The 27,350-nt window shown below is 43.7% G+C and overlaps 1 protein-coding gene across 2 annotated transcripts in view; it reads left to right on the top strand.

Annotated features, from left to right (window-relative positions):
- The first annotated feature begins 8,655 nt into the window (after positions 1-8,655).
- LOC308099033 (myosin-9-like) overlaps positions 8,656-27,350 on the top strand; it is a 49,168-nt gene continuing 30,473 nt past the window's right edge. The window contains exons 1-5 of one of the 2 annotated variants that reach the window (XM_080447570.1): positions 8,656-8,857; positions 21,098-21,429; positions 24,178-24,334; positions 25,847-25,874; positions 26,132-26,225. In XM_080447570.1, coding sequence (XP_080303696.1) covers positions 21,103-21,429; positions 24,178-24,334; positions 25,847-25,874; positions 26,132-26,225 — 606 coding nt within the window. In that variant the 5' untranslated portion in view covers positions 8,656-8,857; positions 21,098-21,102. The remainder of the gene's footprint in view (positions 8,858-21,097; positions 21,430-24,177; positions 24,335-25,846; positions 25,875-26,131; positions 26,226-27,350) is intronic. The other variant, XM_080447569.1, reaches the window with a different exon arrangement.

Genomic DNA, 27,350 nt, shown 5'->3' on the forward strand with positions numbered 1-27,350 from the left:
CTTGGAGTGTGGTTTGGTGTGTAAAAGACATGAGATGTATAACTTTATCCTAACCACTTTGTTAATTGCCTCTAATGACAATGATGCAATGAACCTAGTATTTAAGTATTTCCCCTCTGCTATTCTGGTACTGAAGCCGGCGTCTGCCCATAGTGGAATGTACAGTAGAAATGGGGCACGGGTGCAATGTTAGTTTAGTGTCAGGGCTTTTAAGAGCAAGCAAAGCACAGGAAAATTATCTTACTGAAAGATGGATTAATGATTTTCTTTACATTTTTCTGGCAGGGGCATGATTGATGCGAACTTTCGAATGTAAATTCTATGTGAAACACAATACTTAACACTGGATGACTCGCAATCCGTCATGATGTTCCCATGTATGCTGTTCTCCTCTGTGTTAGAACATGAATGTTACTCACCCTTTCACCAACCCTGTCATCAGAGTGACGGAGTGGAAGGGGGAGGTGAAACACGCCCACACAGCACCCTCCACTTAACGCCTCCCACCTAATTACCTCCCACCCCTCGTACCCTCAAATCAACTATCTGGCTCACCGTCTCTCCCTCTCTCATATTATCTCTAGGTCCATCTCTCTGTCTAGCACACCTGAGCAAACATGCCCTCCAGTGTGTGTCTACCTCCCTCCCATTTGACAAAGTCCCTGATAAAAGGAAACCTAGCCTAGCACCCGTCCCTCTGGGCCACAGATAACCATCGCACTCTCACACTCTTGACAACTTCACCTGCTAAGGTGAAGGGGTTAAACCACCTGCTTATTGCACCGCACCGCATGTCTCACCACGTCAGCAGTCCAGATGTTAATTTCAGTCTGTTCTGTCATCGACCTCAGCTTGCCCACTGACCATGCTGGCAAGGGTTCAGTTCTAAACATCAAGCCTCCACTAGTCCAAGGCCTAGACCTGCTGCTGTGTAGATGTATCCATTTGAGTGGCTGGGGAAGCTTTTAGCAACATATGACTCATTTGTCCTCACTTATTGACAATCACTCCAAGACGTCTGCCCATGCATTTCAGATGTTATGGTATTCATAAATAACTGTTTGTCTTATTTAGATAGGAGAGTAGAGAGACAGGAAAGTGAGGGCAGAGATGGGGGACGATGTTAAACACTGGTTTGCTGAATTCAAACCTGGGGGGGGGGGGTTGTGATTATGTGGTCGACGCCCTATCCGGTCAGCTACCGGGTCACGCCCCCATAGATAGCACTTTTACCCTAACTGTTCAACCGGCTACTGTTCCTAGTGGTGCTACACCAGCATCACAGGCATCCAGTATTTAGTGCTCTGCTCCGACAATATCCTCATCCTGAAAGATAAGAGATGATGACTTTCTGTGGCACAGAATATATGCTACTGGGAATTAGTGGGTATAAGCCATTAACCACTAAAGCCCTATATATTATTCATCTTACAACCAATAGTGAAAATAGCCTATACTTCCCAAAATGGTGACTCCGGGTTGAAAGTGGTTAAGTTGGTAGCAGGTTGCCTTTGATGTAGAACATTGCTGGTTCTGATCCCCGGTACTGACAGGAGGGTGTATTCCATTGGTGACTGGTGGGTTGCTGTGATAATACTACATCTGCTGAGACCACCAGCTCTGTTAAAGTGCCCTTGAGCAAGGCACTGAACTGCCAAAATGCTTCAGTGTTCTGACCTCTCAGATGTAATGGAAAGGTGTACTGTTTATAAGTGTCTAGGCATGATATGCAAAAAAGACTGTTTTAAATGTGTTACTTGACAATAAAGTGGTTCCTCTTTTCCAATTAGTACACCAAATGGGATTAGGACAGGAGATCAACCACCTGCTGCACTCTCTAACCTGCTACTTCTCAGTCATCACTCCCATCATCCATTCTTCTCTCATGATTTCGACCGGCAGGAGGAAGGTTCCCCCAGCCCTGCCTGCCTTCCTGAATCACATCATGTTATTACAGAACCCACAGCCGACACCATCATGGCAAAGGGCCTCTAGACTGCTTATTAAGCGCAATGTTAGACATGTTCCATCTACAGTTTCAGCAACCCTGGCTCTGATTAGCTCATCGCCAAATGAAAAATGCCCCCGGGATACACACACAGACACACACACACACACACACACACACACACACACACACACAAATGCTGGAGAGTTGCTCCAGTAGCCAGCCGAGGCAGGGGTCCAGCACATTTGGAATAGGCGGGAATTCCACTGGCATTACATAATCAGGTGTGAGTAAAGGCAGAGGAGGAGTCGGGCTCTGCCAGCCAGTGGCTTACATATGTAATCCCGCAGACTTATTGTGTGCTGGATGAAAGACATTCCTTTTAAGGCACATTAGATGCATAGTTCAAATGGCTGGAATTTCAAAGGAAGCACCTCTGTAATATTTAGATCCTTTCTCCTCCTCTCTTTATTTCCCCTTTTAGCTCTCTTTCCCTGACACTCTTTGTCTTTCTATTATCTGCTCACTGAGTGACCGGTGTCTAGACATCAAGCCTGATGACATAGCTCTAACCCCCTTACTACTCTTTTGTGTGTGTGCGTGTGTGTGCGCGTGTGTATTCATCTCTCCCCCTGTGTGACTCAGTCTGAGGTATGAGGTGAATGACGGGATGACGGCATTCACGGCAATAGGCAGGGAAAGGTTCATGAGGCAGCGTTGTAACCCTACACCTCTTCCGCCAAAAACAATAGACCACACCTCCATCCTCGCTCCCGCTGTCTCTCTCTCTCACTCAACCACTCTTGTTACCATATAAGGCAAAAAAAGACAGGGGAAGCCAGTGGCTGCTGAACAAACGGGCAGAGAGGGAGAGAGCTAAGAGAATTCCTCTGCTGACTCTCTCTTTCTCTCTCTCTTTTTCATCCATGACTTGGACTATATAACTGTTTAATGTTTGCTATGTGTTGTTTGAGTGGCCTTGCCTGTGTCATGTGGCCAAAATGTCCTTTGTGAGTGAGTACTCACATCTGTGCGTGCATGTGTACTTGTATGTTGGTGTCTGTGTGTATGTCACAGAGAGACGGAGAGATAGAGAGTGAGGTTAAGTTTTGAGATGACATCCAGTTCTGGCACAGCCTTAGAGTATTCTGTGTTTATAGTAAATACATAGCTGTATTTATGTTTTAAACACACACTGCCCTCAGCCTTGTTAAGTCTCCACTTTGTTCCAGACAAATACTAACCCAGCATAGACACAGCAGGCACTTTGGATCTCTACATCATGCCATATTATTTTACCCCCATGCTGTATTATGTAATATTATGCTGATGACTTACAAATCAAGGTCAAATGGTGGAATCAAATTATTTATATTTGTGATTAGTGGACAGATAGACAAATAAGACACACATAGAAAACCATGAGGAGAGGGCAGTATTCTGTCTCTCACTTTTACTCCACATTCCTACTTTTTGTGAGTCAACATACCTCTTATCAGTCCTTCCTGTGTACTGATTACTAAGGAAAGGAGAGGAGGGAGTGAGGGAGGAAAGGGAAGCAGGGCAGAAGGAAGGGAGAATACGGTGCTCACAAGCTCAGCTATTCTCTCATTATTGCATATCTGGCATTCTGGAGCTGCTGCTAATTATTCTGTGTGGTTGTGGACCTGCCATTTAAGGACGAGGACGCACAAAATAGATTCCAACACACCACAATTCTCAGTGTTGATTAACTTTAGTGTAAGCATTGACGCTTACAGCTTACAGGTCCATCTTAGTAAATTTTTACGCTAACAAGTTAAATTAGGATTTGACTGTCATATCAACAGTCGTCCTGTTAAACCCTATATACTTCCTTGACCGGAGTCCCCCAGGGGTCTATACTAAGCCCCCTCCCTTTTTCCTTCTACACCAAATCTCTCTACCAAAAATAGCTAATGTAAAAGCTCACAACGCTTTATAATACGTTGTAAGTTTGTAGATCTTCTATTTTTGCCAAATGTTTGCCTCAGAATAGGGACACTAGGGTTCATGTGGTTAAATGGAAGGGAGTTGCGTAAATAGTCCTGGCAGGGGGTCTTGGACATTGTTGCTGAATGATGTCGAACAAGAAATGTAGGGGTTGGTTGCTGACACACACTACAACGTGTTTTTACTGATAGTCACTGGGCTCACAGTCAAGTTTGTGTGTTTGTGTTTGCGCGCGTGTGTGTGTGTGTGTGTGTGTGTGTGTGTGTGTGTGTGTGTGTGTGTGTGTGTGTGTGTGTGTGTGTGTGTGTGTGTGTGTGTGTGTGTGTGTGTGTGTGTGTGTGTGTGTGTGTGTGTGTGTGTGTGTGTGTGTGTGTGTGTTTTTATTTCTTTCAGACGACAGCAGAGTTGGACTGTCAGTGGATCTAATGGAAGCATGGAAAACAACATGTTTACCATCAGAGCTGACAAATACCTACATATGTGTGCATGAGTGCATGTACTATGTGTGTGCGAGCGAGCACGCACGCACGCACGCACGCACGCACGCACGCACGCACGCACACACACACACACACACACACACACACACACACACACACACACACACACACACACACACACACACACACACACACACACACACACACACACACACACACACACACACACACACACACACAGAGAGAGAGAGGCTGGTTGCAATATGTGGCCCACACACATGAATTCACAAAGGCAAATTAAAACCGGTGAATGCGTTAACATACCAGCATGTTAACACGGTGTGACTGAATGGGGGCCTTTCTTTCTGAGAAGATGATATAATGACTTTGCACACCCTGAATTACAGACACACCCTGCTGCTATTACAACCGACTGAAGAGAAAAAAAGAGAAAGGCAGACTGGGTCATAGTGAGAGAGCGAGGGAAGCTGGGAGGGAGAGAGAGAGTGAGGTCAGGAGTGTCCATATTTGGTAATTCAGAGCGTTGCCCTGTTTTTAATCCATAGTTGCGTTTTGTACCCAGTTCAGTTCTGTTGTTTCCTGTGTCATTGCTATGAGGGGAGTGATAGCACACTGACTAACACTCAAATGTTATCTTTCTCTCTCTCTCTCTCTCTCTCTCTCTCTCTCTCTCTCTCTCTCTCTCTCTCTCTCTCTCTCTCTCTCTCTCTCTCTCTCTCTCTCTCTGTCTGTCTCTCTTTCTCTATTTTCAATGACTCTATAAAAAAATCTCCTTTGCTCTCTCAGCATCGCCATCAGGGATACTAACATGGCTAATGTTTGACCTTTCAATTGACCTTTTGGATGTTGCCCACTGAGAGAGTGTGAGGATGTATTGATTTTTCCATCCACATGGAATGTCCAGAGCTCTACGCGTGTATGTCATGCACAGATGCTAAACGTGCAGAAACTAACACAGACACATTCCATTCATACTAACACAGAGTTACCGTAAGTCACACTTCTGACAATGGTTAACATAGAATGTGAGTTTCCTATACGTGAGCACAGATGTTAGACATAACATAATGCGAGCTCTTATGGTAAGCCGGCAGTAGACTCTACGTCTATTATGTTGTTCCGTTTATTTGCCACGTACATTTACACATAACAAAAATTTGCATTTCACCCATCCTAAGTATATATGAGGAGCAGTGGGCAGCCACTTAAGTAGCCACCGGAAATCATCTCCTGCTCTGATGCCAATGTCTTGCTCAAGGGCTTTAGCAGGAGTATGTCCCTAACATGCAGGTCTTTTGGTGAAGCAGGAAAATGGAGCGCCCGGAGGAAACCCACTTGAACATGGGGGAGAACATGCAGACTCCACACAGGAAGACACCGGTGGTCAAGTCCGAACCCTGGACCTTCCTGTTGTAAGGAAACAGTTATAACCACTGAGCCACTGTGCCTGTTCACGGGCACATTTCGACAAGGCGGAGGGGGAATTGAATCGGGAATTCCTAGACAACCTCCTGAGCCATTACTACAGTACATTCTCTGTGTTTTAAATGTTGTGGGCTTTGGTTTGTTGTTCATATAATCCCAAAAACGTGTAAATGTTACTGAACAATACGGTCCACGGCATCCTTTATTCTCACAATATTATTTGCTGGAACTAAGATAAACACTGAAGTATTTTCCTTTGTTTCACAATGGTAAGACAGTAAATCTTCACTTGGACCTTTTATCATTTTCTTTGAGTCTCAACTTGTGCTACCGATTTGACATTGAAAAAAAATGTTTACTATCTTCTGCTACCTGTGCTATTGTGGCATGTGTCTTGGCCCTGTGCCTTCAGTTCCACTGGTCGGATTGGGACCACAATCACCAGCTCTGAATGTCGGGGGAGAATTTGAGGTAAACAGGTTTAACCTTCTTCTCTGTAGGCTTTGGCAGACCAGAGCTCTCATTCTCAACATCAATCATCTCACTCATCCTTGCTCGTCTTTTTCCACTTCTCCTCAGCCAAATCCCCGTCCTTCTCTACTTGGTACAACTCTCTTCTACACGTTTTTTAAGCAAACTTCCATTTTACCTGGAATTTGTTAGGTTCTATTGTTATTTCATGGTTTTGTGAACCTGGATAGGCCTATAAACACCTGTACTGTCTCTCTCTCATGCATCCTCCCACCCACACAGTGTTGAGAACATTTTCAATTGTCAAAACTTTCCCCAGATTTTCAATTTCTTCACAGGGATGAATGAGTATACATTTGATGAAAGTGATGAAATACAATTGACAAAGGTGTGAAATGAAGCAAGCTGATGGGTTTGAAACTAAGCCAGTGTTTGAGTCAATAACATTAATTATACTGTCACCTGCAGCGGTTCCCACGTTGTGATGTCTTGTCTGGTCATGTCATCTTGGCTTACTCGTTAGACTGAACAGGAACTTTATCCGTTTATTGTACGATCCTCTTCCTCTCTCTTTTTTTTAAATTAAGTATCTTACCTGCGTGATCTAATCTTGTGATGCTCTTAACCACTTGAACCCCAGGCAGCATGCATATTCTGGGGGGAATATTTGACAAAAATAGCCGATCTACGAGCTCACAACGGGTCGGAACGCGACGCGTTGTGAGCTTGTAGATCGGCTGTTTTTGGCGAAGAATTTGGTGTAGTGTGAAAAGAGAGCACCATACAATTGCAAATCAGGTCCGTTTTACTATGTATAGAGAGTTTAAGTGATTAAAGGTATACTGATTTGGTTCATGAATTATGTTCATAGCAATGCAAATTCTGTTACCTCACATAATAGTATTGGTAAATAGTACCGTTGGACGTGAAATAGTAGAATTTAGTCATTAACGTAATATATGCCTAGACATGTGTGCAGGTTTCTGTGTTCTCAACTGATCCACTTCCCAATTTATTTTTAATAGAAATAAAGTATGAAAATAGATTGTAAGAATGTCCACATGTATTTCTCTTCCTTGAAAAGAAATTGGGTCATGTATGGAAGGACTCAGGCAGGCATACATTAAAAAAGGTTTAAGTAATCATTATGGCCTATGTTGGTGTGAACTGCAGCCAGTAGTCTAAAAACATTAGGTATTTGTAGTGAAAGTGGTAGTAATAATATTTAGCCTGGAATAATGTGTAGATTTTGGGATATTAGGTAAGCATAGTAGTACTATTGATATATAGTAGTAATAACTAAATGTTCCACAACTACTCTTTGTTTTCAAAGCAGACAGGGACCAGACTGGTAGCCCTCATGACACATTGGGATAACCTGGATGGATGATGAAGCTCGTCCTGAAATGGACTGGTGCTTATATGGTCATGAAAATCCTTAGCATGCACATACCTCTGTCATTAAACACAGCTTTATCTCTGCCCCCCCCTCCCTCCTCCCTCCTCCCTCTCAACTATTTCAAGTTCAGAGTTCTTTTTATTCCCTCCTCCCCATGCCCAGTGGCACTCGCCCCTTCGATGGAGCCACGCCCCCGGGATAAAATGCGATTGGCTCAAAGTGACTGGAACATCAAATCATTGGCCGAGACAGCCCGTGAGGGGCGGGTCCTCTTTTGGGACATGGTCCACGCCCCCTCTGGACCGCACCCCGGGCCCGGGGCGGGCTGACTTTACTTCGCCCGTAGGACGGGGTCACGCGCCAACAAAAAAATTAAAAAAGCTGAACTGCAAGCTCAACACGCGTCGCACCCGCCGCTCATTGTGAGCTTGCAGATCGGCTATTTCTCCCGGCGTGCTACACCGTCGTACGAAGGAAGTATATATATGAAAAAGGCGTGAATTGACGTGAACCAGCAGCAGTCAGCCACTCAGCCCAGCTAGCAGGGTTGCCATGTCCGCTTATTATAAGCGACTTTGGGCTTGTTTTCACTTGAAAATATTGGTGGTTGCGGTTTTTTGGGCTGGTTTCTAAAGTGTAGTTGCTTATTTGATCTTGTTTCCTTAAATGTTGTTTAAACCAGTGGTTCTCAAACATTTTCATGGCAAGGACCACCAGATTAATATGTATTTGTCTACGGACCCCGTCGACAAAAAAGTATTTTGTGACCCCTGTACCAGAATTGTGTTATTAAAATGTTTATTTTTTCTTTTAAAAAGCCGATCTACAAGCTCCATTGTGAGCTTGTAGATCGGCTATTTTCAAATAGCCGTAGCAGCCATAGTCGCTTCTTTCATAGACCTGGTTGCTTATTTCTGTCGCGAAACCTGGCAACACTGAGGCCAGCTAGTGGAAGAGGAGGAAGAGAGGGAGGGAAAAAGAAAGAAAGAAAGAAAAAAGAGAAAGAGAGAGAGAAAGAAAGAAGAGGGAGGAGGAGGAAGCTAGTTTGGTCTGAGACTCTGAAGCTCAAAACGAAGCCGCTTTAGTTGCTTGTTGTCTGGAAAAGGAGTTTGTTTGACACGGACTGACTGACTGAGTTGTTTAAACCCAGCTTCCCAAAAGCGTCCTGCATCCAAACAGCAGGTAAACTTTCAAACTTTTATATATAATAAATATAATGGTATAATAAATAATACACGTATTATTCATAATGACCTGACTCTGTGGAGTGTTATTAGCAAAGTGTGCTATTGAGTGAACCAGGAATAAACGAAGGACGGAAAGAAAGTTCCAACTTCATCACCTCATTGGGTGGGACCACCGGGGGCTTATTATTAACACAGATTTCATTTGATTTTGGGGGGCTTCTTCTTTACCCTAAAATTGTATTTTATTTATGTGTGACTTTGCCGTAGTTTTATTATTATATTTCACCATGGTGCTGCTGTTTGAACGTCATGGTCACTGTTCTGGTTCAATGTGGCGACAAGAAGCTAAAAGCTACACGGTCACAGCCAGGAAGTGCTCAGCGTTGCCATGTCCGCTTATTATAAGAGACTTTTCTGTAAAGTCGCTTGTAAATATTAGTGGTTGCGTTTTTTTTGGCGCTTCTAAAGTGTAGTTATTTGGGCTTGTTTCCTAAATGTTTAAACCAGTGGCTCTACCCCCCCCCCCCCCAAATGGATATGTATTTGTCTGCGGACTGAAAATATTTTGTGCCAGGGACCCGTGTACCAGATTTGTGTTGTTAAAATATTCCACAATGTGTTTTTAAAAAAAAATCAAGATTATTTTGAAAATAGCAGATCTACAAGCTTGTATACTGCATATAGGTTCAAAGTGCTCATGTGGCCCATAGTCGCTTCTTTTGGGCTTGTTTTCGTAGACCTGATTTGCTTTTTCCTCTCTCAAAATCTGGCAACACTGGAAGTGATTCGCTTGAATGAGTTGCAGAAAAAAAGGCCTTGTGTCTGAAGGACATTATGGGCCGGTTAATGGCATGAAGCATGTGAGCTTGAGGATGTAACTTTAAAAAAAAAAATCAATACTTAAAACAAATATTGAATTAGAATAAATTGAAGAAAGTGAAAAAGTATAAGCTGTAAGTGAAAACTTGAGCAGGCGAACTTGGGAGGCTTTGTGTGCAACCGGCCCACAGGAGATGTTATAAATGTAATCTAATGGGCTAGTTAGGTAATAATAACATTAACATTACATTAGGAAGTGTGTTGTGTTGTTGCGGGTTGAACCGACGGGCTGGTTTACGTCACCATGTAACGTTTACGTTACACTGTGTGTGGTCCATAGAGGTATAATATAACGGTGTGGTCAGCGGACGGACGCCTGGCAGTCAGACAAACAAGGGAAGGGGTGGTTTGCAAAAGCATGACGTCACTCATTGAATGACCGACTGGCAAATGCCTTCTATCATAGAATAGTCACCCAGTCAGTAGTAGTATGGCTATTCATTTCTTAAAATCTATATTGTACGTGATTTTTAATCATCGTTATTAAGTTATTGACACTTATTTTTGTCATTTATTCAAATACCTTTCAAAGATTCTACATCAGTAGCATGCTTGGTCAATTTATTTTACTCTTATGATTCTCACATTTTTTACTTGTGTGAACATTATTCCCCAGACGTTATGTGCTGTACGCCACCATGAGTCTATTTATGTAAAGAAAAAAAATCTGTCGTGCTTGTTGTCAGTAGCCTACATTCTGTGTTTGCTCTGTGGATTTGCAATTGTTTGGGGTCGTGAGATTACAGATCGCGGTTGTGCTGTGGAGAGAGAGAGACTCGCGGGAATGTGCGCACGCCCTTCTGCTGTAGAACATTGTAATCTCATGGAGTCAGAACTTGCAGTAAATTAACTATTAACTTTTTCTAAAGACAGCCAGGGCACTGGAGCTCTCAACTCCACCAACTCTAAATCCATACACACAAGGGAGGCATGCAAGTCTGTTTTCCGTTGTGTAGTGTTCAAGACTTCAAACAAACTGGGAAGTAGTCACTAAGCCCTCAGTTTTAATAATCAAAACCATGCACCTCTATCCAGCTCAAACTATCTGCCAAGCAGCTATTAAATCAACTATTATGAACTTGTCACATGGAAATTACCCTGGCATAAACATTATTATAATGACTAGGTTAAAGCATTCAAAGCTGCAGTAATAGGCCAATCGTTCAGGGTTCTTTTCTTACAATGTATGCCTATGCTTCAAGTACTGCTTTTACGCACTGGTCCAAAGAGTTTTTATTTTTTTACACATTGGTCCACTTCAGGGTGACACACCCATTCTTAGGGCAGGGCAGTATTGGAAAAGTGGAATTCAGCTCAGCGTTCCTTTTGCATAACCCTATATACATTTCTGCCTTGTATCAAGGAGACATTTTGGTACAGTATGTTGTTCAATGCAGACTGACCATGTGGTAATGCATACTACTGCCATCAATAAAGAGCAGTCAGGATCTCATATCCTGTTTGTGCAGGGAGCAGCCTGTGACTCAAAGCACTGGCATGGGTCCTCTGCAGGACATATCTTAGTACTTATTGCCATTTGCCAGTTTAATTGTTCTTACAGTATTCTGCCCCCTGTGGAGATGGCTGCATTCCATCATTTGTGGCTCAGTGTTGTCCATAAGTTGGTTCCCTCATGGGGGTTTGTTTGAATGCAGAGTTGTGTGCAAGGGCCTTTCCACTGATCTTCAAATGACATAGTGGGCGTGAACACGCCTTTGGATATTTAGGAAAGCTGTTTAGGATGAATAGGCATTGCTTCTGACAGGGCAGATTACATGAAGGCCACTTGCATTGGCTGCGTGACACAGTCCAGTACACTGTATCGTGCATCTATTCCATGTTATGTCTCAAGTTCTTATTTACACATTTCTGAGCAGTATGTGGCCTTCTAACTGAATTTACTGGTTAACCCTTTCATTTAAAGTGTCACTGTCAACATTAAGTAGCAGAGTGGCAATAAATAAAGATATTGAGAAGCTCAGACACACAAATATGTATTATCCTGTGCCAAAACAATCTGCGCTTGAAATTGTCCAGGCCCAGGCAAAGAAAGGAACTGATGATGTATAAGTGCCATTTTGGACATGAAGGGCAAAGCCACTTGGGTTGCTGGTGCCAGTTTTGTTTGTATAAACAATCCATACAATCCATTTACTAGGCGAAGCGATTCCTTGACAATGGGTGTCAAGAGTGTCATACATGGCCCAGTTCTTTCTAACCTCAAGTCAGTTGAGATTCATTCATGTGAGAGAGAACGCATCCCAGTTAGAGAAAGGAGCCCAGTTAGATCAATTGGCCATGTCAGAGATGATGCCACAGTTCGCTGTGATCTAGCCCTTCTAGGGTTGCTCATAAGCCATAACTGGGTAATTCATCCCTGCACTGCTCAGCTTTTCTCTTTTTAGTTTCTCACCCCAGACAGGTTAGCGAGGATGTCCCATAATAATACATCAGAGACATGCACGCATTCTTTGTGTTGAGGTTTGAGTCATATGAGTACCGCTGGGCTGTCTGTCACTCAACTCTTTCACACGCTCATGTTGTAACAGCATAATGTGTTCCTCTCACTTTGAATTTCCTGTCTATTTTTGGTGTAACAAAATTGATATTGATTCTGGATGACTTGAACAGCGTGATAAAATTGGGTCAGTCGCATTGGTAGACTTGACCAGGCCTGTGTCTATATTTGCCAATGAGCCTGCTGAGGACCTCCATTCCTCTTTCACCTCTGTTTAAATCTGTGTTCATTACCTCAGGTCTCTGCGCCCACCTCCGTTGCTAATTTTTGCTATTTTTCTTTCTCATTACTGTCTGTCCTCAGCCTCTGTTTGTCCCTAACCCACCCCATCCGTTCCTCCAACATCCTTTCCTCTAGCTGTGCACACCTGTAGGTCTTAATGGTACTGAACAATACTAGGAAATGGCTGCTTTGTGACTGCAAACAAACAACTGAACTTGTTCTCAACAGTTCACTGGAAAGACTGGATTAGGCCTTCTGTGATGACTGGCTGTGTGGGGGGTTAATGTATATTGGGACTGCCCCTTTGCACCATGGTTATAAATGATGAGCTCATGCTTGTTCATAGGTTTATAGGTTAACAGCCTGCCTGCCTATTGCCTGAACTAGTCTACTTTAAGAAGCAAGCCTAATGATGTCACTTCCAGTGAGAGCCTGCCTTGAACAAAGTAGGGCTGGGCATTGGTCAGACTCAGCAATATATAGATTACATCAATATCATCATGAGATTAGAAATGAGATGTCATATGGGATTTTGGATATTGTTCTATACGCTTAAGGCATAAGTGTTTGTCTTTTTCTGGTTTTAACAACTTGAACCCTAGTGTCCCTGTGCTGGGCATGACGAACATTGTGCAAAAATAGCAGATCTACATGCTTAACTCATCACAACTTGCGGCATTGTGTTGTGAGCTTGTAGATCAGCAATGTTTTGGTGTAGAGTGGGGAAAAAAGGAGGGGACAACAAGTATAGACCCTTGGTGGACCCAGGTCAACTGTATTATATAGCGGTTAAAGATTGCATTAAAGTTGTGATTTTTTTAAAAACTGACCTTTCTGTTATATTATTTGCCTTTACCAACTACTGCCCAATATGGTAATCATTTATCCAACATATTGTGAAAGCATCACAATATCACAATATTGATACTGATATTAGAGTTTGTCTGGGTGGTTCAGTCAGTAGAGCACTCCACTCGCCTTGGATCAGTAGTAGAGCACTCGCCTTGGATCATGGGTTCGATCCCAGGAACTGCCAACTCAGCAGCATATGAGTAGCATGCATAGTTGGTCATGCACTAAGTCATGGCAAGTCATTGTTGGATTTTTTTGTGAGCTAGCTTGATTTGAGTTATTAAATGGTATTTTTCTCTGATATACTGCTGCTATACATTTGCCCACAGTTTGTGTAATAGTTCTGCCAATTCTGTACTAAAATATTGTAATGATTTACAATACAATGTGGCGTATATTGTGATTGAAGCTATGAGACTCGATGAATGATAGGAATTTCATTTCACTCTCTTGAAATCATAATGCATGTCAAAAACTAGACTTTGCTCATAGGTGTGTGTGTGTGTGTGTGTGATACACACCTGCCGTGCTACACACCTGGTGCGAGAATAAGCTGATACTTCAGGGTGATTGCACAACTCCTTCAACTCAAACACTTTCGACAGTTTCTCAGCGTGAACTTTGAAACGTGGTGACTCACTGTGTATTCTTTTCTTCCCAAGTCAATCCAGTTGCAGGGTGGACACTGACGTATGGCTTCTACTGTATGAATATATTACTTGAACATATTGTGTATGGTAATATATTCTTTGAAGATATCAGAGTTGATTGGCTCTGTTACTCAGTTAATTCCTCTTTACGCAGTCCTGTCTAGGGTGTTGCAGACTACAGATGGATATGTTTTTACCAGGCTGAAGATAGCAGGTGATATATGATCGAGTACAAAAGGTCACCAAATGGGGGTGGATGACTTGCTGCTAGGGAAGCTATGATAAAGCTGCTTGTGAAAGTCAGGATTTATTACTAGTTTGCTTGGTTTTTCTTCAGTTACGGTGTATGTTTGCAGTCACACGGAAAATTATTAAATGCATGTTGCAATTAATTGCATGGTCATGTTTCTATTTCATCAAACAAACTTTTTAGTCATGTTGAATTAACACTGCACTTTGTCATTTTGTGTTCAGTTGGGTTAACAATCATTTTAGATGACAAAATTGGGTATTACGATATCAGATTATCATCATCATATCATCACAATATGATTCCATTGAAAGGTGATCATAAAACAATAACCTTCATCGCCCAGCCCTACCTAAATGAGTGCTGTTGGGTAAACCCTTGCTGCACCATTAGAGCAGGTCTGAAATAAACTCATTGGAAGTAATTGATTGCAGGCCAGGGGAGATGTGTATCTTAACTCCCTTCTGCATTCTTTCACAGCTGTTAAAAGGCTTATGTAACTGTGTTCTAGTGTACCGTTTGAAGGCTTCAGGGGAAAATGGGTGCAGATTTTTTTTTTTGTCTGGTCTGATATGACATGTAAAATAAACCAATCGTGTTCTTTATCGTGATGTGTATCATATCGCTAGATTCATGCAGTGTCCAATCACTAAGATAAGATGGATGGATTTGAATTCATGCAGATCAATAATCAATGACGCTGAATAAGTTGTGCACAGAATGCCATCTCACCTATATTGATTCATCCATCTATACTGAATTATAAATGTACATTTTCTTAAAGGAAAATTGATTGAATGGCTTGCCTTGAGCGATACTGTTAACATTTTAGGCTGTTACTGCAGGCATCAAACTGTCAGTTCTCGTCGGAGCCTAGCTGGTACTGTGGATGGCATTGGCCGACTTCCAGCTCGGACTGAAATTGGACACCGCTTGGGCCAGGAATGTGAAAAATAATGGAAAATGACGAGGGTCTGTCATGGTTTGTGGTTTATTTTCCAGCATAGACTTAATTTACTCCTCAGTACGCAGGGCTGCACAGCGTGCGCTCAAGAAGGAAGACGTAAGCCAATCCCTCCTCTTCACAAGAATCCACACAAGTTCCACAAATGGCAAAATAGTTTTCTCGCTTTGTCATTTCCTCCTTGACTCCTTGCAGAGGGAAGGAGGAAAAACGACGGTAGTCTGTACATAATGAACTTAAAAGACTGGATACATCCGCTGTCCCTGTATGGCTCATTTAGCAATCAGACTTCGAGGTGGGGAGGGGAGGTTAGGAGGCGAGGACTTGTTGCGAGGGACTAGGATCCAAAGACAACACAATGCAAAGGAGACAGTGTGTGTCTGTTGGTGGATCAGACATAAACAATGGAACCCAAACAGATGCGGGTGACAGCAGTGTGTGAGGCGATGTCCACAGCATGTTGAGGAAAAGAGCTCATGGCGCTCAGCCCAGGGACCAGTAGAGAGAGGTTGCAACTGCATGAAGGAGAGATTATTGACCATACGGTTCTATTAATATATTGTCGATGGGGTATTCTGCTCGACATGGCCACTTCACAGGTTCCCTTTGGCCGGTAGTCTCAAATGCCAGACTCTCTTGATTCTCTTCCACAATCTATGAATGCTTTGAGAGTCTGTAACTCCAGGCCATAACAGGAAGCTGTTATCTACTCTTCAGAGTTCAGACCAGAAGGCTATTCGCCCAATCACAATGTGGTGGTTGGGAGCCAACACGTCTGTCTCGAGGGACCATTTAGCCAGGGGCACAACACATGTGTAACTTAACTGTACATGGTCATGTCATTTGAAGTAGCCCCTCCCACTTTCTCAGCACAGTGAAGACGCATAGCTTTCCCAGTAACACGGCACATCCCTGTGTGAGGAAAAGCGGGAGAGAGTTGGTGAGCTGGAATGGAATGAGAGAGAGGAGGTGGGGGTGCTGGGAGGATGGATGGTCAGCCTGGTTTTGAAGAACCAGGCAAGCACCTCGCCCCCACCCGCCCCATCCCAGCCCCAGTCTAGCCTGCTGTCTTCTTGAGTAGGACACGGCCTCCTTTTCCTGTCCTCTCCTTCCATTCCTCTTGCTCTCCACTGCATCACTTCCTGTCTTTGTAACCACATTCTGGTCTCTGTGATGAGGTCGGTTTCTAAAAGCGGCCTTCCCTCGCTCTCTTCCTTGTGGTTATTTATTTTACCATGCCTCTTCCTCTTTCATACAGCACCCCCCCCCCCCCCTGCCATTTTGGACCAGCTCTGATTAATTTTCATACAATTTGTCTGTGCTAGGTCTCTCTAATGGGGCAACTTGCACAAAAAAAATCACACCCTGTGTGAAGTGGGCGGTGTCTTGCTAGCTAATCACAATACTGAATGGAGTCAACCAATCATGTACAAAAAATAAATACATTTATTGAAACACTCTTTATGATGGAAGAAACCATAACTTAAAAAAACCAAAATTATGTTTTTTTTAAAGGTTATGGTTTCTTATATAGGGCTATGCACATGTGTCATGTGACACTGGCCAATCACAGTCCTGAATAGACTGTGATTGGCCAATCACGGTGCAGGGTTAGGCGGGGTACATTTTTGGCCAATCACAGCGCAGGATTTGTTGTACAAATATCCAAACCTCACTTATAGGGGCGGTTTCACCGCCCAATAACCTGAATCCAGTCATTGTTTTGTGAGGATATGTGAAAATCTTGGCATGGCACTTGCTAGCTCGTTCTGTGTCCTCAGAGCTCACACTGTCGCTTGCAACAGAACATAAATTAAACTCTATGTAGTTTTGCATTAGATTTTCTTCACAATAGAACGATAGGATTTTGTCATTCTGGTTAGAAATCAACAGTCTCCAATTAACGTTGTCTCATTCAGGGTCCGTTTACTTCAGGGATTAGCTTCAGGCCATCCGCGTCCTTCCTTCCTACGTTGCTGCTTACTCACTTACCGTAATAACTAACACTCGTTAAGACTGACTAGGCCAGCTAATCCCATTGTGGCTGACTCCCGACAGGAACGATGGTGTTTTCACAGCTGAACGGTGTTATAAAACGACAGGCCATCAGAGGGCCTCACCTTCGGAGAGAGGTGAGCTAAGAGATTGGTACGGGCTTATAGATGGAGATTGGCCGGGAATGTGGAAAGCTGCATTGGTCCTCAGTAGAGACGAGTAGTGGTGCAGGAGAAGGTGGGTGCACGTGATCCCACATGAGTCATAAATAATACACTCAACTTTATCACAATGCCACGTAGGATTAGAACCATGTATTTTTGCTTGAACAGCCAGATTACACTTGGGTAGTAATCCAATGGGTAGTGTCCAAAATGTGCTCTACAAAAATAATTCACCCTCCTTTTTTAAATAGAACAGTGTGTGTTAAACTAGAATGGACAGATTTATTTATTTTTAGTCTTAATCTCAGGAGAGGCAGCTGTGCAAAGTGTGTCAGTGACATATCTGTGTCAAGACATTTGAGTAGGAAAATGACAGAGGTCACATCACCATTGTGAACTACTGTCCTTTCACTTTCTATATGCTTTCGATCTGGCCTGTTTCTGTCTGTCCCTCTGGCCAGAAAACATTCCACAATCTCCTTCACAAGTGAAGTCCCAATTTGTTTGCAAGCAGCTGGCTACATGTTATCTTATGAAATCTCCACTCATTTCTCAAGTTTGTAGTTTATCATCATGATATTTGTGACATGGCCTGCTGTATAACCCTCATGGCCTCTGGCCCCCAGCATGTGGTCCTCAGCAGACACATTGCATGTGTATGCATTTGTAGTAGTTTATTTGAGCGGCTGTTTGCCTGTTGGCCTCTAACTAACTAACTCGTGTCCCTACACTTAATACTGTTGGGAAGCCATGGTGACCTCGGATAAGAAGAATCAGTGCCAGAGTAACGCTTGGTGTGTTTCAGCCTGTTATTCTTCTTGCTGCTTGTTTGTGCCAAACAAAGCAACATGGGGTCACACAATAAAAGTAGCGGCTCTTGTCCAGCCCTGCATGGAGTCAGTCGACTGACCCAAGTGCAAGTAAAGAAGTAAAGTCAACTGAATATGGTCTACACAGCCTCCTAGCTAATGGGTGTGACACCAGTTGTTGTAGTGGTGGTCGATGCTTATCTACTTGAATGTCGTCTGATCTGACAACTTGACGGGAACAGTGGGAGGGGTGAAAACGGGAAGAGGAAATTGAGAGACTGAATCTGAGAAAGATGGGAGGGAACACTGAGGGGGGAGAGACATTTGTGGAATTCCTTTGCTCTCACTCTCTCCCTGATAAAGGGTGAGTATAGGAGGAATGTGGCCCTGGGAAAGACTGGATAAACAGAGGAGAACGGGGTGGCGGATGGTGATAGGTCTCTGGAGAGACTGTGGGGTGACTGAGGGCGACAGAGAGGGGACCAGAGGGGTGAGGAGGAGGAGGCAGCAGTAGTATTGGGACTAATTTGGGAGGGAGCCCATGTCCTATAACAGGATGTTGTGTGGGGGGGGGGGGGGGGGGGTCTATGATGGAAGTCAGCTGTAGAGCACTGAGAGTGTTGATGGAGCGTTGAGAGAGGTGGGGGGGTCGTGAGAATAACTGGGACCTCCCCCACACTGCACCCAGCTCTCAGACCGGGGTTAATGTGGCAGAACGGACAGGCCAGACGTGACCCTGTTGGAGCAGCATTAACCCCCAACAACCGCCCCCCCCTGCCCCCCTTTGGCACCGATACCATCACTGATTCTGACTGTGGGACTGCAAACCTTTAGCTACCTGGCGTTCCCTCCTGATCTGTAAATGGTGCATAATTGTTTTTATCTTAATGCAGCGTCACAGTGTGTGGTTGTAGTCATTTCGATATTATTGCTACATAATCTTTTCTTAACAACACTTGTCAGTACAGCATTTAAGCAAACCACATGAAGTGAAAAGTGAGGCCTATTAATTGTGAGTGAAAGAAAGCACGTCAAGACATCGTAACTTCGTAAGACATCATCTACGCTGCTGAGTATGAGCTCTGTTTTATGTCATGGTAAGCATGAGAACTTGGCAGCAGCAGTCCCCCACCAACCCCCTCTGGGGTTTACAGATTGCATTGCAAAACTATTATGATGGAAGAGTGAAACTCTGCCAGCACGTAAACTAGAGCTTAATTACGGTGATATAGTGAGTCTGACTTGTAGCGCTGTGATTTGTCTTAGTGTTTGCATCTGTGCAGCAGCACCACATGTGCAAACAAGACTTAAGTTGCCCATGCTCTTTGGAGTGGTAAAAGCAAACTTTTAGTTTTCCTGAGGGAAGTGAAGGAGTGTTGGGGAGGCTAATGAGCCGGGCCAGCCGTGGTGGGAACGCTGTGCTACGCCCCCGTTGTGTAGGAATGATTGTAATGATTTGAGTGGGGGGGGGGGTTCAGTGAAGGCACAGCAGGTTCAGTTAATTGCCTGCAAGTCACTCTGCTCTCCCCTCTGGCTGGGTGGCTCGATGTGGACTTATGCAACATGTTCCTTAATCAGTTTAATACTGGTAATACTCGTCTAGTCACCTTCTAGCCCACGTCCCTCTCCTGTCACAGCCATGATGTTCATGAGGTGTGAGACGTACAGAAAACGACAACAGCTTGAGCCGTGTCTAGGCTTGCACATGAAGCCGTTCACCTCTGGCAGCAGCTCACGCAGACAGAGGTGAATGGTATCAAAGGGGGTGAACGAACGGTATCAAACATGACCCCACTGCTGGGGCATGTTCGATGCAAAAGCTCTGCAGACAGCGTTTGATATTGACCATATGGTTCTGGTCTCCCTGGGGGTTTATTATTGGAAGTTTTCTGTGATGTTTTTCTTTTCTGCAGCCTAATCTGCTCAATGAGAGAACCTTTCCACCTCACCATCTACTGTTGTTACCCTTCTGGAGACTCTGCAGGCCTCACAGAGTCCACAATTACCCCCCCACACCTTTTCAACCTGCTCATTGTCTCCTGCAACCTGACATTAAAGAAGTGCAAAATTTGTTTGAAGTCATTCCGAGCATGTAATCAACACAGTCTTCTCAAACCAAGTATTTAAGACCAAGCGGTCGGCACACGCTGGTCATTACCACCAATGCGAGTCTTCAACTGCGCTCTAGACTCAGTTGGTGAGTGAGATCTCGCTGGCAAAAAGTGGGGGTGTGAAAAGCAGCGAGTAATTTGATTAGCGTCCACAGCGGTTTGCCAAGCAGGAACGTGGGGTCTGCTTGGACACGGCTGTTTTATGTCAACCTGACCTTAACGTGGACACACTGCCTTGTGCATTCTCCAGAGCTTACATAAGAAGCCCGATCCAATAAACCAGAGCCTTTATCATACAGGCTAGATAAGCCGCCTTCTTCTTTACCAGATATTACTGATGTCATACAGAGATGAAATAGAATGTGGCATTTTGATTTGAACCTGTGAGGTAAATGCATCCTTTGGAGTCTTGGCTGAGCGTGTGTCAGGAGGATGAAACATTGGAGCTGTAATGGCTCAGTGTCAGTGAATCCGGAGCTCCCTGGTTCGAACAACGCTGAACCCCTAACTGCTCCCAAAGATCTGGGTTGTGTCTTACATGGTTGACTCCACCATCGGTTTATGAATGTGTGTGCACTGTGCAAATGCGTAAATGTGATTCACATTCTAGTGCTGTGGAGAAAGGTGCTATATATGCACCATTTTACTGGTTCTGTGCAAGTGATAAGGGAAGAGATTGGGGTGTGATTTTGTCTAGGTCTCCTTTCCTGTCAATGATTTTGCAGGTCTAACCTGAATATTCTCTCTTTACTCTATTCCTTCCCCCTCTCTTTCCCTGTTGTCTACCCCCTTTTCTTTCTCCCTCTCTTTCTCAAACGCAGCAACCATGTCGGACGCAGACAAGTTCCTGTACGTGGACCGCAACATGGTCAACAATCCACTGGCACAAGCTGACTGGGCCACCAAGAAGCTGGTGTGGGTACCGTCGGATCGACTGGGCTTCGAGTGCGGCTCGGTGAAGGAAGAGCGCGGTGACGAGTGCCTGGTGGAGCTGGCCGACTCCGGTAAGAAGGTGAAGGTGAACAAGGATGACATCCAGAAGATGAACCCACCCAAGTTCAGCAAGGTGGAGGACATGGCTGAGCTCACCTGCCTCAACGAGGCCTCCGTGCTCCACAATCTGAAGGAGAGATACTACTCTGGCCTTATCTACGTGAGTGCACGACAGTCACACGCTCACACACACATTAAGACTGATGTATGTATTATGTCTTGGTTCTGTCTTCAGTACCATGGTTCTGTCTTCAGGACATGAAGACCATCCATTAGAGATGTGAATCTTCACTCGCCTCATGATTCAATTTGATTACAATTCACTTGTTTTCATTTGATTCTACGGTGATCAACAACATGCACCTCAATCGATATTGCTGCATAACGCATATGGTTGCTTTTAATTAATACAAGCAGTCAGATGCATAATATGAACTGCCTTTATATTTAGAAGGTGCTTTAACATGTTTGTGTAATCACTTTCCTTCAGACATAAATAACTTAACAACGTAAAATTGTAAACCAAAATATACCATAATAATTGGTATAGGCCTCGCCTACCTATTGTGAAAATGTTCAATTCTCAAAAACAAAACATAAGTCCTTCTGCAGTGCATTACCATTTTTAAGTGTGCTTGCCATGTAGTGTACACAAATAAGGTTTTTCACATAGCAGCTCTAAGACGGAGCACTTGACAACCATGACAGAGTAGAAACTATGCATTACATCTGTTGAGTCCTTCTAGATCTGTCTGCCATGGTCAATTATGGGCTTGTCAATTTGTGACTCATCAGTGTTAAATTGACACTGAGGATTTTACTATGTAATAAAGCTAAGAAATGTGCCCAGATGTCCGCTTTAAAAAATACTGGGTTTGTTTATTTTTATATGACTTGTTGCTGATCTCAGCCTACTACCCTCAGTCATATCTCCTGTAGCGTTAGCCTACTGTGTAGCATCGTAGTCTAGTAGTAATTTTACGCATGCAACGTTGCTCCCAATAGTTATTGGATAACCCACAATAAACATTAGTAGGCTTACTAGGTGATTATAATATTTTCGATTTTAGAATGTCACTGCATCAGTACAGAATCGTCCGCATCGTGATGCCTCTTAGAATCGATACATTTTTACACCTCACTGTCCATGAGCAATATTTCCCACCTGCCCACCAGTGTTTGAGTTTAGCTAAAAATATCAACATATAATTTGTTAACCACTTAGTCCTATTGTGAAAAATCACTCGCAACACTGAGCTGATTATTGATTTCTGATTATTGACAATGTTCGCCTATGACATGCCCAAAATAGGGCCAGACCTACAGACCACAGTATTGCTATTCCCCTTTGGACACCTTCCTAAAAGCATATTATTGTGGCGACTTTGTCCCGGTGATGTTATCTAAGGCCCCTCTCGGTGGTTACGAAAGAGCCATTAGCTCATATCAGAGCCTAGGCCCAGTCCGTCTGTCCTGGAAAGCCTCCAAACTGCCCCCCCCCCCCCCCCCCCACCCCGCCTCCTAATCATCCCATTAAGCGCCGTTGTTTTTGTGACAACCCATTGTGTGCACATTGTCACTGCAAAGCCAGTGTGCAATGTGTTTACTAAAGGTTTGGAAGGAAGACTAGATTTCTCTTTCCCTCTGTTTGGAGTTATGCTGTAAACAGGAAGCTTCAGGGAACAATGTTCTCCTGAGGGAAAGATGCTAAAGAATGTGGGGGTTTAGAGGACGACTGGAGTTATAGGTCTTCAGAGCCCAGTTTCATGCAGAGATGGAAGTGAAGTGCATATGGAATGTTAATGGTGCTGTACTTGTTATCGTTGCCCCATAATTGATGCCGTTTACCTCTGTGTCCTGCCTGGTCTGGGAGTGATTTGCTCACCCCTTTTTTTTAGACAGTGCCATGACCCCGGTCATGTCAACATTGGTAACCCTCCGCCCTGGAGGGAACCACCAGACCCCTACTCTGGCTGAGCCCCCTCTGCATTAGTGCCCTGTAGAACAGCCCTTCTCGGCATAGAGAAAGAAACTGAGAGATCTGTGGCAGGTCAGAGCCAGGGTCCAGAGCTTCGTGGAGGGCAGCACAGGAATGCAGCAGGAAGACAAGCAGACCGAAATGCAAGGGAGGGGTGGGAGAGCTTGAAGCAAAACTGTAGGAGGAGGACAGAACACAGAATGCCCAGTAAAGGAAGGATTTGCAAGGGTTTAGGGAAAGGAATGGAGGAGGAGTTTTAACATACAGTAGGTCTAAAACACAGGACGATGGACTGAGGCACCCCTTAAGAGCCGTGATATCGTTGACAAACCGTGTCCATCTGCAGCGTTTCACTCGTCACTCAGTTGTAACATGCAGTGTGGAGGGGTGGCTATTAGGTCATCACTTAGGAGACATAGCTCTATGTTTGGCTGAATTCTCAGGACAGAGATGCAGGCCAGGTTGCTGATATGTGAGCGATGAATCGGGATGAGTTTCTCGTTCGTTGTCCTTACTGCTCATCTTAAATGCAATGTATCTCACGTTCATAATTCTATACTGTAGTAGCAGAACATGTCATTTCATCAGTTAGATGAAATATCCCTCATTCTGTGCTTTGTTAAACACCACTGTCAATCTGCATTAAATGTAGACTAAATGTATTCATCCTAAAATATCAAATGTGACCATGAAATTATGTTCAACCTTCTGCCAATCCGACAGAATCAGTTTATTGACCAAGTGCATTCACACGCAAGGAATAAAGGGTCTTCAACCTTCATCAATACCGTCGCCTCAAAATCTGCTCATTCAAAAAGAAGATTCTACTGTGCTACCCAGCTGTTCTGCCAGTGGCACCTAAGATCACTCAAGTGCAGTGTGATTTTTTTTTTTAAACACACCTCCCTATCTGTGTTGCCTGTATTGCAGACATACTCTGGCCTCTTCTGCGTGGTCATCAACCCCTACAAGAACCTGCCCATCTACTCTGAAGAGATCGTAGAGATGTACAAGGGAAAGAAGAGGCACGAGATGCCGCCTCACATCTACGCCATCACTGACACATCCTACAGAAGCATGATGCAGGGTAAGTCTGCACCCTGACCAACCTGCGACACGAATCCCACAAACAGCGGTGGGGTCCTATCAAAGAAGCGACAATGCCATCGCTCATTGAGATTTACGTTTTGTTTTTTAGATCTTCTTGGATGCCTGCCCTCTGTTATTTCAACACTGAGAGTCCTGTTATGTGGTTCCCTTTAACCTCTCATTAACAATGATGCTATTGTATTCAGAGTAAAACCACAGAGAGGCAAAAACTAATACGACTCCCCAGAGGTCTATGCTTTGGGCATAGAGATGTTTTTGGACTCTTTTGGCTTTACAAAAACGTAATAAATGTGTGAGATTTTTATTTTTCCAATATGGTCTCTCATGCAGTGTGGCTCTGGGGGCAGGTATAGCTGTAGGGTATTGAGATGCCTTGTCCACTCAACTTGGAAACTGATCAAGGCAGGCTCCGTAAGGCACGCCCATGCGAAGCAACAGCCGGCGCTGAGCAGTGCCGTGGCCATGCTGTCGACTCGGTGCCAACTGAGTTGCATACCGATCAGTTATAATATATTTAGACATTTCCCAGTTTTGACGTTGAGTTGACAACAGCCGCATACATACTGCAACCACAACTACAGATCACATAGTCTGCGAGGACCGTCCATAGAAAATGCAAATAAACAGCTTAACATTCACTCTCTTCATATGCCAATGGTCAATGCCCGTGTGTAAGTTGAGATCAATTGGTCAACCCACTGAGGGTAGAACACAGTTCCAGACAGACAGAGGCGTCTTCATTTTATAGTAGGATATTACAATATATCGATGGCAAAAGAAAAATCTGCACACCAAAACATTTTACACGTGTGGAAATGGATAAAGGAAAAAAAAGAAAATCTAAACGAAGGCTCCATGTAACATCGTTAAGTAAACACCATGAATTTAATTATACCGACGGCTCAACAATTGAAGTTGACTTTTCATTTATTACAACTTGGGCTTTTATTTTGTCCTGGGCACCAGTTCTGTTTATAATCTTTTATATTCAAGTTCTGTCCTGTGTCCATTTACAAAGCATAGCGCATTAGTCACACTATGAGATGATGTATGTATTCTCTTGGCTGAGAAAAGCGCTCCTCCACAGATCATCTCAATGTACAGAATTCTCTGGCATTCCGTCATACTTGCTGTGCCCACTCACTCACGTCCTGTTCTGCCATATTTGGTTCCAGAAAAGCTTTTGGAGTAGCAAAATAGGCGGACGCTAATTAGCTAGCTAGTTTAGTCTGTGGTAGCCAGCACCATTTCCAGTCACAGAAAGCCGGATATAAATTTCCAGTCTGTTCCCACAGTACTTCCTGTTATACAGGCACAACTGTATGTTCTTGTGAGATAACAAATGCGCAGTGTACACTTTATATAAAGTTTGCCACACTTGAATTCAACTGTAACTTCACTTACTTGAATTGTAATCGCTCACCATGCTACTTTGTGACTCTGCTCAAACTGTTGCATAAACATTAAATAATTATTCTTTTCTTTGCAGATCGTGAAGACCAGTCCATTCTTTGCACGTGAGTCAAAAGACACTATTTTAAAATACACGGCAATACTTCTAGCCTGATTGTAGAAAAAAGTTGTACATTTTTCATCTCATAATGGTTTTGCAACATGATTTTTGAACATCTGTTCTCTTCAGCAAGGGACGATCGGTTATTGCCAGCAAGTGACACCATAGTTCGAGTATAAAAATTAGGCATCACACTCTCCCTCTCTTTCGTGCCCTCTCTGCCTTCCTCCTTCCCCTCTCCCTCCTCTCTATCCATCCCAGTGGGGAGTCTGGTGCCGGTAAAACAGAAAACACTAAGAAAGTTATCCAGTATCTGGCTCATGTGGCCTCCTCTCACAAGACCAAGAAAGACCAGGTCAGTCCTGCATCCATCCTCTATTCCGTTGTTCCTCGTCTATGTCCTTACATAACCTTGTTTTTTACTAAAATGTTTTTAGGTTTCAACCTGTCTTCCCCTCTCCCCCATCTTACCCTCCCTCTTTCCCATCACCCCCTTTTGTTTCTCTGTTTGTTCACTCTCACGTGAACCAGCATTTCCTATTTTTCTCCCAAGTACACTACTTTCATGTGAAGAAACACCCTTTTCCTATTCCTCTGTAATTACAGTACTCCATCAACCACTTGTACTGTGACTGTATTGTGTATGTATATGTGAGAATACACCAGTGTGCCGCAGGCACTTAAACCATATTGTCAATCCATCATCACATTGTTATATTCGGACTCACTGTGTCACCGTAGCCATAGAGACACTGAAGCCTGATTTCTACGTTGTTGCTTGCCAGTGTTGCACACCGAAAAAATCTACAAGCTCACAATGTTGTGAATCTGTTATTTTTGCGTGCAACGCTAGCACGCAGTATAAATCGGGCTTAAAGGGATACTTCACTTTAGGGCCGGGGACACATTTAAAAAAAATATTAAAAATAAATGAAAAAAGTTATGGAAAATTCATGGCCCCCTCACGCATTAGAGTGTCCTACTAATGTGTGAGGGGGCCATGAATTTTCCATAACTTTTTTCATTTATTTTTAATATTTTTTTTAAATGTGTCCCCGGCCCGAGAGTGAAGTATCCCTTTAAGAGAAATGTTGATGGTCGTCTGAAGTCACAGAAACATAGGTTTCAAGGCTGAGCTGAAATCTTTGGGCAAAACTGGTGTTTGCTGTTCAAACGTTATTTCAGACTCCTCCTTGAACACTTGCAATGCTAGATCGACTCGGACAATTTCTTCCTGAATCCTGTCGCTCTGTTGCAAGGAGGTGTATGTAAAAATCAGATCTTTCCAATGCGTTTATGTGCCGAGAAATCACTCTCAAAAGGCTCTTGAAAATCTCCCACCACCCTTCGTAAAATGACACATTTGTTTCTGTATATTTGCAGATTCTCAAGTGCCTTTTTTTTTTGCCTTTTGACATGTATTGTGGTGGATATTGGCAGAGATTCTTGAGTGCTTTTTTTTGTGCGATTTCTTGACAAA

This window comes from Gymnoscopelus braueri (genome assembly GCF_963280865.1).
Source record: "Gymnoscopelus braueri genome assembly, chromosome: 13".
Classification (NCBI taxonomy): domain Eukaryota; kingdom Metazoa; phylum Chordata; class Actinopteri; order Myctophiformes; family Myctophidae; genus Gymnoscopelus; species Gymnoscopelus braueri.